This window comes from Lynx rufus, unplaced genomic scaffold, assembly GCF_022079265.1.
Source record: "Lynx rufus isolate CCGP_SWC_20201006 ecotype Redwood Valley unplaced genomic scaffold, mLynRuf1.p SCAF_13, whole genome shotgun sequence".
NCBI classification, from domain to species: domain Eukaryota; kingdom Metazoa; phylum Chordata; class Mammalia; order Carnivora; family Felidae; genus Lynx; species Lynx rufus.
The window spans coordinates 42,521,474-42,531,483 of NW_025814827.1; the positions used below are offsets into that span (position 1 = coordinate 42,521,474).

At 36.1% G+C, this 10,010-nt stretch overlaps 1 protein-coding gene and 1 pseudogene across 1 annotated transcript; both read left to right on the forward strand.

The window, feature by feature from the left end:
• The first annotated feature begins 1,077 nt into the window (after positions 1 to 1,077).
• On the forward strand, positions 1,078 to 4,241 carry LOC124508273 (olfactory receptor 11H12-like). The gene is made up of 2 exons (XM_047074674.1): positions 1,078 to 1,998; positions 4,194 to 4,241. The coding sequence occupies exons 1-2, from the start codon at positions 1,078 to 1,080 to the stop codon at positions 4,239 to 4,241; spliced, it is 969 nt and encodes a 322-aa protein (XP_046930630.1).
• A 669-nt stretch (positions 4,242 to 4,910) lies between these two features.
• LOC124508274 (vacuolar protein sorting-associated protein 29-like) lies at positions 4,911 to 9,326 on the forward strand (annotated as a pseudogene).
• Positions 9,327 to 10,010: the final 684 nt, after the last annotated feature.

The following is a 10,010-nucleotide window of genomic DNA, read 5'->3' on the forward strand; positions in this document are numbered from 1 at the left end:
CAGATCCCTGACACCTTTTCCATGAGAATGTAGGATAAAGTAAGTGTACTTAAAGAAAAAGTATTTGACTTCTCTTTTCTGGTGCAATTTTTTTAAGTTTTCTTAATATTTATTTATTATTGAGAGATGGAGAGACACAGAGCGTGAGCAGGGGAGGGGTAGAGAGAGAGGGAGACACAGAATCTGAAGCAGGCTACAGGCTCTGAGCTGTCAGCACAGAGCCTGACGCGGGGCTCGAACTCACAAACTGCGAGATCATGACCAGAGCCACAGTCAGTCGCTTAACCAACTGAGCCACCCAGGCACCCCATCTGGTACAAATTTTTAATTTCAACAAGCATATAAGAAAAATCAATCCCAAATTTTATGGAAAGAAAAAGACTTCAAAAAAAGTCCCATACCTAGCTGTTATTTTGCAAACTTTTACAGGTGAAAGATTAAGTGAAAACTTAAAGCCACTGCTTCCTACAGAAGACACTGAAGAAATGCAATATTAAAAGTCAGTGTTGGTAAGTAAAACTATAGAATTACATTTTTACGATGCTTAAGTTAACAGCAGTAACAACCAAAATACAGGGATATTGGCTTTAAACTTACTGCCAAATTGCTATACAATATGTCCATTTCTTTTCATATTTAAATGATATGTTAAGTAATATATTTAATTGAGATGTTAATGGTAAAATTAAAACCTTCTTTACTGAGTCTCTTGCACTATAAAATGGGTTTAGGATAAGAAACTAAGTGTTAACTCTGTGTTATATGCTACTCAGAAACTATCATAGATCATTCCCCACCCAAAAATAACAAGCTTTACAAAGTGAGTTTAATTTTGCCTAGTTCTATCATGGTGGCATAATGAGGGAGAGATTCAGAAGCAGGCAAAAGTTTGTTTCTGTGCAGCCAGCTACCTACTATGCCCAAAACTCAGAGTATATAGCCAAGAACAAGTAGACTACATTCTCTTCCTGATGACCCCATGTTCATTGTCTTCTCTTTACCCTGAAAGAGGAGCACATTTGAAACCAGTCCTAACTGATAACAATATGTCTCTTGATCTTGCAGGTTAGTGACTCAATGAATGTCTCTGAGCCATATTCCAGCTTTGCTTCTGTAAGAGAATTTATACTCTTAGGTTTTTCCTGTGAGTGGAGAATTCAGATCCTCCTATTTTCACTCTTTACTACAATGTATGCTTTGACTGTAACAGGGAATGGGGCCATTGTCTGTGCTCTGTGGTGTGAATGGAGACTCCACATCCCCATGTACAGATTCCTGGGGAATTTCTCCTTTCTAGAGATCTGGTATGTCTCTTCTACAGTCCCCAAGATGTTGGTCAACTTCCTCTCAGATAAAAAGACCATCTCATTTGCTGGATGTTTCCTCCAATTTTATTTCTTTTTCTCTTTGGGAACATCTGAATGTTTCCTCTTGGCCGTCATGGCCTTTGATCGGTACCTTGCTATCTGCTGTCCCTTGCACTACCCTAATATCATGACTGGGCATTTCTGTACCAAACTGGTCATTATCTGCTGGGTTTGTGGATTTCTGTGGTTCGTGATCCCCATTGTATTCATCTCTCAGATGCCCTTCTGTGGTCCAAACATTATTGACCACGTTGTGTGTGACCCAGGGCCACTGTTTGCATTGGCATGTGCCTCTGCCCCAACAACCCAACAGCTTTGCTACACTCTAAGCTCGTTAGTTATCTTTGGTAACTTCCTCTTCATCCTTGGATCCTATACGCTTGTCTTATTAGCTGTGTTGCGTATGCCTTCTGCCACTGGGAGACATAAGGCCTTCTCTACCTGTGGGTCTCATTTGGCTGTGGTATCACTCTTCTATGGCTCCTTGATGGTCATGTATGTGAGCCCTAGACTCAGACATTCTGCTGGTATACAGAAAGTTGCAACTTTGTTCTATGCTATGGTAACCCCACTCTTCAACCCCCTCATCTATAGCCTCCGGAATAAGGAGATAAAGGCAGCCCTGAGGAAAGTTCTGGGGCATCTCAACATAATCCAAGATACACTTGATGATCCTTCCATTATCAGGTCAGTATAGTCTCACAAAAAGCAGTCAGGATTATACAGTTATTCAAATCTTCAAATATAAGTCTAGTGATATTAACTATATCAGCTTATGAAATTAAGCATCTATGAGGCGACTTATAATCATAAAGTGGCCAGGTTATATATAAATACATGGAAGTACTGGGTACCACTTTGCCATTTAGAGTGTATATGACCTAAGGAATGTACACATCTAGGTATTTTCTGGAGTATTCATGTGAAAATATCTGTGTTCTATTTGATAATTTAGATTAACAGTTCTGGGATCAATAAAATTATGTCATTTTGTTTGGTTGTCTGATTGTAAATAAAAGAAGGAAATGTATTTTTTTCTGTTTGTCATTCTTTTCATATTTGACTGTATTATTTTGGTGATGTGGTCACCCCTGGCAAATAAACCGTTAAAAGCAATTATCCAAAATTTCTATGGGACAGTAATGCTATGGTAGCCTAAAGACATTTAGATATATGTCATTTGTTTTCCTTACACATTACCTCTTTCTAAGCTCCTTAAGGAGCAAATTCTAATTCTAACAACATCAATCAAAATACTCCGAAATACAGTATTCTGATTGCCAATACTTTTACCTAGACAAAGTGCTACCAAAAGCTTAATTGGTCAATTAATTAGGTTTTAGATGATAGGATATCTCCTACTAAAACTGGAGAGGGAAATGATCTACTTTATAATAAATTACCTAAGTTTAAAAAAATAAGTGACAGTTCATTGTTATTTGTTGTTAAAACAGTGTAAAAATAACATTAAGGAAAATCAGTAAAGAAGAAAAGCATCTAGAATTCAATCCCTGTAACGTATTTTCATTTATACATATGCTTTGCTTACTATAACATCAAACTCGTTCCTATACTATAGCAAGTTTTTGTAATTATTGTTTTTTTAGGAACTATAACATTCCATTCATACTAATATGGTATGGATTGTAATTTCTTATGTGGTGAGATGAATATTTTCCTAGAAGGAGGATTGTCCTTCCAAGTAGCTTGAAGCTGACTTGTGCAAGAAAGGGAATTTCCAGAAGGGGGATTAGGAGAAAAATGAATGCCACCATTATGCAATAATGACCACTTCATTATTATCCAGGGATTCAGATCTTCCTTCCATCTACCACCAAGCCTTTCATTATACATTACATTATATCCACTATTTTACTGTAAAAATTAATACCTCAATTAAATCTTCATAAAAATTTGCCATAATGATGTTTTCAAACTGGATTGGACTCATCTAATCCAAAAACTGCCCCCATAAAATCCAGGATGTAAGACTACTATATGCATATATCAATTTTCGCTCTGGGGTTTTTATCTTAGAACAGTTTCCTGGTAAAGAAATGGATTACTCAGTTCGAAAGATTTGCACATTTTTGATTTGTGATTTTTGAAACTGACTTTCTAGATAGAACAATTATTTTTCCCTTTGATATGAGAAATTGTTGAGCTCCTTAGTCAATTTTACTTACCAGAACCCTGCCATGTATCTCTCACTTAACCAGTCCTTTGAGGATGTTTTCTAATTCTATACCCCTTCCCAGGGTATATGACTTTTAAGTTTCCTGAGATCCGAAAATCAAAGAGCTGAAGAATAGGTAGTCAAGGCAGAAAATATTTCCACCATAATGTTAAAAATCTCCACTTTGGGTTTATTCAGTTAATACATTTACGCAGTCACTAACTCTTCAATGATCCCTTCTTACAATTCCAAATATTATGATTGGTTCACAATCCTTTCCATAGTATTAAATTATTTGATATACCACTACCATTTTATACAATATTTTCTCAAAGCCAAACTGTATCCCAAAAAGAGAGGGAGAGAGAAACGGTTTTAGGGAGAGCAGTAAGAAGATAGTGTTCTTTCTTTTCTGAGCATTTAAACTTAAAAAAAAAAAAAAAGCAAGATCATAGTTAAAAACCTATTGTTAGTTTTCTTGGGAAAAATGAAAAAAAAACATGTCTAGTTTTTACTTTCAAATGTAGTCGTGATGTTTACTAACTGCCTTTAAACCCTTGGTAAGTTAAATGTTGAATATCCCTCAACTGTAACTAACTTCCTCACAAAGTAAAAGCTATTCATAAAGCCAAAAATTATGTATGTTCAAGATTTTAGAAAGAGTAAGAGCATGGACACGTGGGGAAAAAATATCATAGGAAAAGAGAAAGTGCATTTATTACTTTAACAAGTTTAGATGTGCAAATTCACCACCACAGGGTTTGCTCTTATGGAAAGGGTTATCCTTATTGACAAGAATAATAATTAACATTTTGAGTCACTTGTTTGGGGCCTGGCACCTGTTCCAAGTCCTTTACAAATAAGTCTTTATTTTCTACTCATAACAACCCAAAGAGGTCAGGTCGGTGTTATAGTATCTCTGATTTTCCAATAATGAAACAGGCACAAGGAGAAACTTACATAGTCAGAGATAGTATTTGGATCCCAGGTGGGCTAACTACAAGGCTCACGCTTTCCTGCTACTATCAAGGAGAAGGGCCAACACTCTGAAAAATAAATTGGTTACAAATTTAAGTACTATCGCTATCGCTATTACCCAAGTTATCCTTTCTTTCTTGATTTTTTAAATCTATAAACTAGAGCTAATGATAATACTTCCCTCACAGAAAGGCTGTCATGAATAAAGGAGATTAATTAGAATAGAATCTTATACATAGTCTATATGATTGATTGATTTCAGTTAATATTAATACTTTGCACTTGGAAAGCTCTTTATCATTTACAAAATACTTTGACATACTCTCTCAATTCAACCTCACACACTCTGTGACAGAATTAGGGTAGACATTCTCATAGTCATTCCATAGATGAGACCCAGTGAAAGCAAGTATGTTGTCCAAGGTCACACAAGGAAGTGAAGGAAGCAGTTTGCTGACTTCCAGATCAGTAAGAATTCTGCTGTGCTGTACCTTCTCTCCTGGAAACCCTGGCTGTGTCCTATGTAGTTACCTTCAGAACTGCATGGCAATGCAGGTCAAAAAGCTGGATTTATCTAGGAAATGAATACTGTAGAAGAGATATACATGTAGGAGATATGCTTATAGGAATTTCTCAATTGTTTTAAGACAGTAACTACACACATTACATGAAGACTCATGTAATAAATATTCAATAGGTAAAATATTATGTTACTGAATGAAAAGGCAGATCATGAAACACTATTATTACATAAGCATACTTAAATAGAGTGATGGTATTATGGGTAGTTTAGATTCTTTTTTTTCTCTTATGTTACTGTTTATTTCCTAATTTTTCCATGATAGGCATGTATATTTCATCTAATTTACAAAGGATGTGCAGTTTAAAAAATCAATGTTTATAAAGGGATATATAACTTAGAGCAACTCCTTTAGATATTTTAACCTAAGATTTCTTCTATTTTATGCATTAAGAAAGGATAATGCTACTGTCTTTGGTAAGCCTTATAACAGGTGCCTTTCCAGAGCTACTCAAAGACTTCCATGTGGGGTCACATTGTGGAGAGAAGTAAATTTGGCTTCCTCATGCTTCTGTTTCACTCAAAATCAGCTCTTTCTGTAAATCATAAAGAGATTCTTGGCAGAAAACTCTGGCTTTGCAGTTTTTGTTCTAGATGCTCAGAACAGAAAGAAAATGGAGGAAATAGACATACCATGCAATCAAGTGAATCTTCAAAAAGAGGAAAATTTTCCCTGGGGACTTCCCCTCTACATTTTTCTATCTCTCACATAAGCCCCTGCTTATTATTAGTATAAGAACAACTTTTCATTAAAAGAGAGCTTGAATTATTATGCTTTCAACACTTGCCTTTTATGCACTTCTGTTTTTTTAAAACAACCTGTTTCAAATGTCCATCTTTTTTAAAGAACACAGGCCATTTCTTTCTCTGTCAAAATATATACTTTAAGTCATCATAATAAAAATAGAGCCATTTTTTAAATGATCATTCAACTATCTCAAAAAGAAGCAGATAATCCAGAATGAAAGAATTGGAATACAGTCAATAATACTGTAATAACCTGTATCATGACATATGGTAACTATACTTATTATGCTGAGCATTGCATAATGTATATAATTTTTAAATCACTATGTTGTATACCTAAAACTAATACAATATTGTAAGTCAACTATATTTCCATTTTTAAAAGTTGGAAGCAATAATTACTTTTTATTAAGTAATTCAATCATTCCAGATTTTACCCACTTGAGTGATGAAAACAAAAAGGAAACTCAAGATCTACCCAGGAACCCAGAATGATTGAATATATTAGCCTTAGATTCAGTTGTGTATAACAGAAATCCAAGTAACAGCAACTTATACAAGGTAAATATTTGGGGTTTTTTCCCTCACATATATACTTCTAGAGATAGATAGTCTATGCCAGTTCAGAGGTAGGCAGTTCCAAGATGTCCTGAGGGACTCCTGGCTTTTTGATAAATCCTTCTTAGTATTTTCATCCCCAAAATCACCTTATTGTCTTAAGATAGGAGCTAAAGTGGCAGACTTCAAGAAGGAGGCCAATCTCTACTCCACTTATAACTGAACAGAAGTGTGCCACTCAATGACCCCTATATAAAGGAGACTACACCATTTGATTTCTCAAGCTGAGCACATTGCCACCAGAATAGAAGACTGTATTAAGCAGAAAGATAAGAAAAATGGATAGTAAGTAGTAAGTATGAAGCTAATGTACCTCTGCCATGCATGGATTGAGCAAAAAAGGAGAAAATGACTACAGTGATGGAAATTTAGAAATATACCCTTTTCTCAATCATACCACTTTAGGAGGTTGATATTCAAGCAAATATTCATATCCAAATGATCAGCAAGAGAAACTGATTCAAGAGAAAAGTCTTGAAAAACAAAAATGTTAAGAACAGAAACAACAACAAAAAACATGAGGCACCACACTGCCTAAGAATTTAATCAAAACTCATAAATGTGTATGGAAAAATTAAATATAAATTTGTTTCCCAAACTTCAACAAAGTACTTCATGTAGTACTTAAGAAAAATGAATTATTGGGAAGATAGATGAAAAAATATTTTAATATCTCTATAATAAAATTTATGTAATTGTTACTCCAAAAACAGGCAAAAAAATTTAAAGAGAGTTTCAATCAAAGTAAGCATGATAGGACTCAGAGTGTGGGAAACCTTTCTATCTTTGGGATACTAAATGACCCAGACTCAGTCCCGGCTCTGATTTCAAAACTTCCTCAGTGTATAGGTCAAATTCTCTCTTATAATATTATGGGGTCTTCTTCAATTTCCTGCTACAAAGGAGCTTAATGTTAAGACTACTGGGAAGATGGAGAGGAAAGAGATAGAAATGATGGACATAGTGGGTTGTTCTTATTGCAAGGAAGAAAGAAAATTCTCCTGGAAAATGAAGAAGGGTCTTTTTCTTTCAAATGTCAGAAGGATATAATGCAAATGCAGTGAGAACTGAAATCCCCAAATCAGACTAGAAAAGAGGAAATCATGAAGTAGAAAAAGTTGGTAAGAGGGAAATTAGAAAAAAAAATGCAGATTTGGGAGAAGAAGTTAACAAAGCACTCTTCCCTTTGCCCTGGCTCTTCCCACCTTTAACTTAACAGAGGTGTCACACCTATGTGTGAGAGTGAAGAGGCCAATATGGAAGAAAGAATCACAGAAGAAAGGCTTTTATATCTTTGTTACAGGAGAATCCTTCCTAAGAAATTTCAACTCTGTCTCCACTGAGCTCCATTTCCTCTGCTTAAGGGTAAATTAACTGCTACCCTACTACAACTTAAGTTTTCTGGACAAAGTAGAAGAATGAGTAGTAGAAAGTGATAAGGAAGAAAGCAAAAAATGGAGACTCTCCCTACATAGAGATCCTGGCCTTCTCCAGGGGAAGCCAGAGAGGCCTCAAGCTAGACAGGGGCTAGGCAGAGATTAAAGGGAAATATCTGGGTTAAAGCTTGCCACAATTTAACTGGCCAAATGAGGAACTGTCATTTGTGGAAAATCTGAGTGATGACTCAGATAATGCCATCAAAATTAATTTCCTAAGGACAAAGAATGTTCACTCCACAGTCTAAAATTAGTCTATATTCTTAGGATCTCTGCCCAGTGACATTGTGTCTCTTTGGTCTGAGATCTATTACAGACTTTGAAATCTCCTAGATACTAGAATAGAGAGGGAAAACCAAGAATAACAGGACATCCTGTCATCCTGTCAGGGACTGACAGTGACGGAATGCAGTGTGAGCTCAAGAAACAGCTTTTCTTGGGGTGCCTGGGTGGCTCAGTTGGTTAAATGGCCAACTTTGGCTCGGGTCATCATCTCATGGGTTCATAGGTTTGAGCCCCACATCAGGCTCCATGCTGACAGCTCAGAGCCTAGAGCTGCTTTGGATTCTCTCTCCCTCTCTCTCTGCACCTCCCCTGTTCATGCTCACTCTCTCTCCCAAAAATGAATAAACACTAAAAAACTTTTTCAGAAAGAAAGAAAGAAAGAAAGAAAGAAAGAAAGAAAGAAAGAAAGAGAAGGAAGGAAGGAAGGAAGGAAGGAAGGAAGGAAGGAAGGAAGGAAGGGCTTTTCTAAAATGCAAGAGGGTTGCAGAGGAGCCCAAGAAAGAAGGCAGCAGCAGTTGTGGTGACTAAGCTGAGCCCAGTGACAGGATGCTTCCCACATTAACCAAGTACTCCAATCCATATCTGAAAGAATCCCTGTCTAAAGATGAAGACTGTTCTCTCTTCATTTGGTGTTGGTATTAGGAGACCTACACATTCCATACCAGTCCAACAAGTTTGCTGGCTACATTTAAAAAAACTGCAGGTCCCAGGAAAGAGTCAACACACTCTCTGTACTGGAAACCTTTGCCCCAAAGAGAGTTAAGACTATCTCAAGACTCTGGTCAGTGATGTTCATGTTGTGAGAGGAGACTTCAGTGAGAATCTGAATTATCCAGAACAGAAAGTTGTGACTGTTGGCAGTTCAAAATTAATTTGATCCATGGGTATCATGTTACTCTATGGGGAATATGGCCACCTTAGCCCTGTTGCAGAGGGAGTTTGATGTGAATATTCATATCTTGAGACACACACACAAATTTGAAGCATTTGAGCATGAAAATAAATTTTACAATAACTCAAGTTCTGCCACTGGGGCATATAATGCCTTGGAAACAAACATTATTCCTTCATTTGTGTTGATGGATATCCAGGCTTCTACAGTTGTCACTTATGTGTATCAGCTAATTAAAGTAATGTGAAAGAAAAATGAATACACAGAAATCCTTTTTTTTAATATTTTTGAGAGAGACAAAGTGCAAGCAAGGGAGGAGCAGAGAGAAAGGGAGGGAGACACAGAATCTGAAGCATGCTCCAGGCTTTGAGCTGTCAGCACAGAGCCCCACATGAACCACGAGATCATGACCTGAGCTGAAGTTGGACGCTTAACCAACTGAGCCACCTAGGTGCCCAGAATACAGAGAAATCTTAAGGCCAGGACTGTCTTGCTGCTTTTTTCATTCCCTTGTCCAAATCAAGTAGTTAAACATTTATGAGCCAAAAAATTGTATCACTTTTATAATATTTTACAGTAAAATACAGTATCATTTTCTGTTAATACCATGTTTTAAGCTTCTTGTACTCTATAAGAATATATTCCACTTCTATGTATTATTTCTATGAAAAAGTGTCCACCGCACAGTAAATGGTTATATGTTAAGAAGAATTTACCCTTGTAAGTAAGTACCTTTAAAGTTGATATCTGGAACTTTACTACAAAAGCAGTGCGTGAGTAAAAAGAATTGTAGACTTTCTTGTTTACATTTTTCTCTCAGCAATAAAACAGCTACCTTTCATTTATAAATAAATAAATAAATAAATAAATAAATAAATAAATAAATAAATAAATGCAAAGGAATAGCTATAGAAATAGACAGACTCAGCAT

What these genes read in the sequence shown, in the direction of transcription:
- LOC124508273 (XM_047074674.1), top strand. Translation starts at nt 1,078, where the DNA reads ATGAATGTCTCTGAGCCATATTCCAGCTTTGCTTCTGTAAGAGAATTT. An exon ending in TAAAGGCAGCCCTGAGGAAA is followed by an intron (nt 1,999 to 4,193) that starts GTTCTGGGGCAT and finishes TGTATGTTCAAG; the next exon opens with ATTTTAGAAAGAGTAAGAGC.